The following is a 5,949-nucleotide window of genomic DNA, read 5'->3' on the forward strand; positions in this document are numbered from 1 at the left end:
ATTTGGTTTGAAACGATATTTGAGACTTGTAATATTTTATTATGTGTACTTTAAACGAGTTTGTATTTAAACAAAAATTCTGGTACTTAGTTATAAGACTATTATTATCCGCTGCGTGATTTGATTGTACACTTGTTGCATGTACATACACTTGGCACTTGGTTATGGGATGTGTGACCCGTGTTGTCATCATCCCGACGCCTCGATTTCCACGTATCCGTACGTGGGAGTTGGAGGCGTCACAAGGTGAAAGACCATCGCCCCATAAGTTTGGTGAGTGGGATGTACAAAATCATCTCAAAAGTTTTGAATACCGTTTCGGTGACCATTTCAGTTAAAGCATTGTAATGAAATATTTCGGTATCCGATATTATAATTCTCAGTGTACCGTTTTGAGATTAATTATATATTATAAGAAAAAATAATCTATTAATCATTCTAATTGTGATGCCCCGGCTCCTACGTACGAAAATGCAGAAATTATGATGTCGAGATGATGACAACATGAGTCAAACACTCTAACAATAAGTGCTAAGTGTGTGTACATGCAACACGTGTAAAACAAATGTCGCAGCGGGTAAATTAAATTCAGTTAACTTAGTATCAGAATTTTAAATACATGACTACCAAAATAAAAGTATATCAACAAATTATATAGTTATCCAGTGAAATTAAAGTAAAAATCAATATTTACATAGCTAAAAAGTGAAACATAACCCATGATCCAAAAGTGACTACATGTCACTCCTCCAACGGAGCTGATTCCTCAGATTCAACATCTTCCTTTGCATCAAAATTTACGATTCCATAAAACGAAATCGTAGGGAAGAATATCACGTGAGATTGTGATTCTCAATAAGTAACCAACCAAATAGTTTACGAGATAAAAATACATTAATGCAACAACATATATGCATTCACATGATGAAACATGCATGTGCCCAAGACAAATTCTAAATAGACAAATTTTATGCAAATCCTTATAAAAAAGTGGCCTGACTATAAGGTCTACCTAAATAAAATTTACAAAATATTATTTTTTATTAGTGAGATCCACTTTTTAACAAAGTATGGGCCTGTCTATTCTTCAGAATTTGAGACGCAGCTGCTTTGGTTGATAACCTCAAAAAGTGTTAAAAAGTATGGTGAGTGACAAAGCTCCAGGTTCGAACAACTTCACTATGGCTTTCTTTCGATTTTGTTGGGAAGTGATTAAGGGTGATATCATGGAGGTCTTTCAAGAATTGCATGAAAATGGAAGATTTGAAAAAAGCCTTAATGTCACCTTCAGTGCTCTTATTTCTAAAAAACTAGGGGTGATTGAGGTGAAAGACCATCGCCCCATAAGTTTGGTGAGTGGGATGTACAAAATCATCTCAAAAGTTTTGAATATGATTTTGGTAACCGTTTCGGTTAAGACACTGTAATGAAATATTTCGGTATCCGATATTGTACTTTTCAGTGTACCGTTTCGAGATTAATTATATATTATAAGAAAAAAAAATCTATTCATCATTCTAATTGTGATGCCCCTACGTACGAAAATGTAGAAATCGTGATGTCAAGATGATGACAACATGGGTCACGCACTCCAACAACAAGTGTTAAGTGTGTGTACATGCAACACGTGTAAAACAAATGTTGCAACAGGTAAATTAAATTCAGTTAACTAAGTATCAGAATTTTAAATACATGACTACCAAAATAAAAGTATATCAGTAAATTATACAGTTATTCAGCAAAATTAAAGTAAAATCAATATTTACATGGCTAAAAAATGAAACATAACCCATGATCCAAAAGTGACTACATGTCAATCCTCTGACGGAGCTGATCCCTCAAGTTCAACATATTTCTTTGTATCAAAATCTACGATTCCATAAAACGGAATCGTATGGAAGAATACTACGTGAGATTGTGATTCTCAATAAATAATCAACCAAATAGCCCACGAGATAAAAATACATTAATGTAACAATATGTATGCATTCACATGATGAAACATGCATATACCCCAGAAAAATTCTAAATAGACAAACTTTATACAAATCTTTATAAAAAAGTGGCCTGAGTATAAGGTCTATCTAAATAAAATTTACAAAATATTATTTTTTATTAATGAGATCCACCTTTTTACAAGGTATGGGCTTGTCTATTCTTCAGAATTTGAGACGCGGCTACTTTGATTGATTTATACATTGAAGCTGCACTTAATTTTAGCTAGTCGCAAAGATCTCAAAACATCCTATAAAAAAATAGAATAATGGTATACATTTCTCGAAAGGATAAATATAATTAGCACCTTTAGACTGATCAAGAATTTTGTATTTTGCACCAAAAATTAAAACTACCAAAATTAAAATATCGCAGTACCATCAAGAATATCCGACTATCAAGATTTCATGGATAATGGTGCAGAATATTAAAATACAACATCCAATCATTTGAAGGTTTGAGCCTACTTTTTCCTTTCTCAAATTGATAATGCGCAACAATATTATCGCTTTCATTTATTATTATACAACTATGTATTTGTGGTTTCCTACTAAACCTTATAACCACTCAATATTAAAATCAAGCGACTGCAATTTGTCTAATGACTTGAAAAAATAAGTGCATTATTCAATTCTCAATATAATACAAGTCCTCTTAAACAAACTACTTATTGTATTTCGACAAAAAGCAAGAGCATTTGATAACCGTACTAGATTAATTATTAAGTTGTACAATTATCTAAACTTGGAGAGCTATGGCGGCAGTGGCCTTAGCCGACAACATGGCAGACTTGATAGCCTCATTCAAGTATTTTATGAGTATGGATGGCGTGGCGGTGCCATGCTTCTTGATTAGATGAAGTTGCAAAATGTTTCAGCTGTTGTGAGTCAGATTGGGCAATACATCTAAACTTGCTAAATTTTCACTAGAATTGAGACATCATATCCTTAAGGTCGCTATCCGTAAGATAAAACCCTTCAACTTTTGTTTGACATTTGAGAGTCCATGTCGATAAGCGAAAGTTGGATGGTTCAGGGGATTCCAACGCCCACTCCACAAGCTCTCCACCAAAGAAGTCACCTGCTTTAAGATACTCGCCTTTGTTGCCATGATTACTTGAATACATCCTCACCTTTCCTTTCACAATGAAGATTAGCACCTCCAATGGTTCTTTCTCTCGAACAATGTAGCTACTTTGACTGTAGTGCCCATGCTTAAGAAACTCATTGGTTATCTCATACAACAATTCTTCACTTTCGTTTTTGAATATGGGCACCTACATGTTCACAAACAATTGAGCAACTATTTAAAATTTTCATCTTATCTCACTCTCCAAACATTCTCCAAGTGTTTTATAAGTCAACTACTTAAAATGAAAAGTCAATTAAAGTAATTCATAAAAGTACTAGACTTGTAGGGGTGTAACCGGTCCGGTTCGGTCCAATTTTGAAAATCTAAGACTGAACCGATATGTACCGATTTTGTATTTTCAAAAACTGATTACGCACCAGTTAGTTCCCTAAACCAGTATGTCCAGTTTTATCATTTCAGTCCGGTCCGGTCCGATTTTTCGGTTTTAATATATTGAGTATATTAGTATTACTAATATATTTATAAAAAATATATATTGAGAATTTATTAGGCAATAAAATGTATTTAATATATATATTTTATATTTAAAACATATGATCAAATAAATATTCATGTTTAGGATTAAAATGTTATGTTATAAATTATAATATATTATTTCATTCATAATTATATATAAAATATATTATATATAATATTAAAAATTAATAAAATATCTATATAATATGTGAACCGGTCTGGTCCGGTGTTGAAAAACATAAAACCGATTCCGGGCCGGATTTGACCGGTTTTTAAAATGAAAAAACCAATTCCAAACCGAACCGGTCGAAAATCGGACCGAACCAACCAGTCCGGTCCGGGCCGATTTTCTAATTTGTCGGTTTATTTTTACACCCCTATAGCCTTGTTTGGTTAAATAGATGAGATAAAAAATTTATGAATAATAGCGAAATAATTTGTGAATAGTAGTAAAATATGGTTTGAGTTAATATTTTTATGGGGGTTTGAGAAAGGAAAGAAAAAAAGTTGAATAAAAAATTATAAAATTAAAAAAGGGTTGGAATATAATTTTTTAATATAATTTTTTATTTAGAATTTGAAAAACTTGAATTATTTTCTGTGTTTTGTTTGGAAGTTTATGACATTTGTAATGATTAGATAATGATTAGATGAAATAGTTAAAAATTTAAAATTTTAAAATTAAAAAATATTTATATTTAAATAGTATTTAAATATTGTAATAATCAGTAATAATAAAGTTATAACTAAACCACTACCTTGAGCCAAAGGCCTATGGCCTCATGGCATAACACCCAAGTCTCTATAATGGAGGTCTTGGGTTTGACCTTCCGCCCCCAATATATATATATATATATAAACCACTACCTCGATCTTACTATAATTCAATTAATTTTGAAGCAATTTTTATGGAAAATAACTTAGATTTTAACTTGAATAATTTTTTTCTTTAAGCATAAAAATTAAAACGAGGCTGGGGGATTGAAACTCACTTTCTTTAGCAGGGGCAAGCAGAGATGGCGCATAATCAATCTTTTAATTGGTGTGGGAAAACGAGGGAATGGATTCTCTGTATCAAAATCATTGTTTTGATTTTCCAGTATTGGTGTCGCATATGCCATGATTATGTTTTTTAACTCATCAGAGAGCCCCACTGTGCTTATCCATTCCTGGAGGCTACGGAGGCTACGTAAACTTGTCTGTTTGAATATGGTTCCCTCCAAATTTCGCTTATATGTCATGATCCCCTCCAACTTGTTAGATGCATGCAACCGCATGTAGAACTCTGCCTCGCTCTGCATGTACACCTGTCACATGACAGTTAAGTTGATCAGTTTCTAATTAAAATTCTACTCATAAATTACCTCTAAAGTTATCAAGTCCATTATATAATATTCTTACAGTAGCCCTATAATTGACGTCTAGCCTGCATCTTTTAATTAATAATAACCAAAGATAAAGAGTTTTTATTACTTGTTAAAATGATTAAAACTCAAGTTTATAAGATTCTAACATGTGTATTTAAGCACATGATTTTCCTCAAATAAATTAGGTTGGGAAGAATTACCCAACTTAGCTATATACAAACAAACAAATTATATATATATATATATATATATCATAAACCATCCTGCTCAACATGTACGTACTTTGTCAAACCACCTGTCCCAAACACCTAAAAAGATATGAAGATACATGGGAGTTTAATCATTTAATTTATACCTTCAGTACATGTGAGCAGACTTTTTTTAATAAGTTAACTATATATAGAATATTCAATTAAATGCTAGTGAGATTTGAAGTAGTCACAATTCAAATTAAAGATCTCTAATCATAGTATGTCAACTCATCACTTTCTCAAAAAATGTTTGAGCTGATACGAATAATTACTGAAAATAATTAAAATTCTAACATATTAATCATATAGTACACACATAATAATAGAAATAATAAGACACGAACCTAAAGATTTTCAATGAAGTATAAAAATAGAAGCAAGCCAATGATCGAAATAAGAACTGTGAAGCAGTTTTTCCAATAATAAGGACTTGTTTCAAGGTTTTGAGCAAATGAACTGCAAGATTTGGACATGTGTGAGTTAATAATATCGAAGCCATTGATATTATATGCTCAAAATAAACAAGCAAAAAATTACACATTCAGTTTATACTAACATCAAATTTCGCAGGCCCCACCGGAAACAAAACATGGCCGGTCTTTCACGGAAAGTCCATGGACGCCAGTATACCAGATCGACGGGCATCTTCGAATATTCCAAAATTAAAGAGAGTGGTATTTGAGCAAAATTCATTTAAAACATTGTAATTTCTAAAACCATTAGTACCA

The 5,949-nt window shown here is 31.9% G+C and overlaps 1 protein-coding gene across 1 annotated transcript; it reads right to left on the reverse strand.

Moving 5' to 3' along the window:
• Positions 1-2,920: 2,920 nt before the first annotated feature.
• Positions 2,921-4,904, reverse strand: LOC122312637 (putative cyclic nucleotide-gated ion channel 13). The gene is made up of 2 exons (XM_043127295.1): positions 4,596-4,904; positions 2,921-3,271 (listed from the first exon to the last, which is right to left on the reverse strand). Exons 1-2 carry the CDS (start codon positions 4,902-4,904, stop codon positions 2,921-2,923), a joined length of 660 nt encoding a protein of 219 aa, XP_042983229.1.
• Between the last annotated feature and the right edge of the window lie 1,045 nt (positions 4,905-5,949).

The sequence above is a fragment of the Carya illinoinensis genome, chromosome 6, assembly GCF_018687715.1.
Source record: "Carya illinoinensis cultivar Pawnee chromosome 6, C.illinoinensisPawnee_v1, whole genome shotgun sequence".
Classification (NCBI taxonomy): Eukaryota; Viridiplantae; Streptophyta; class Magnoliopsida; order Fagales; family Juglandaceae; genus Carya; species Carya illinoinensis.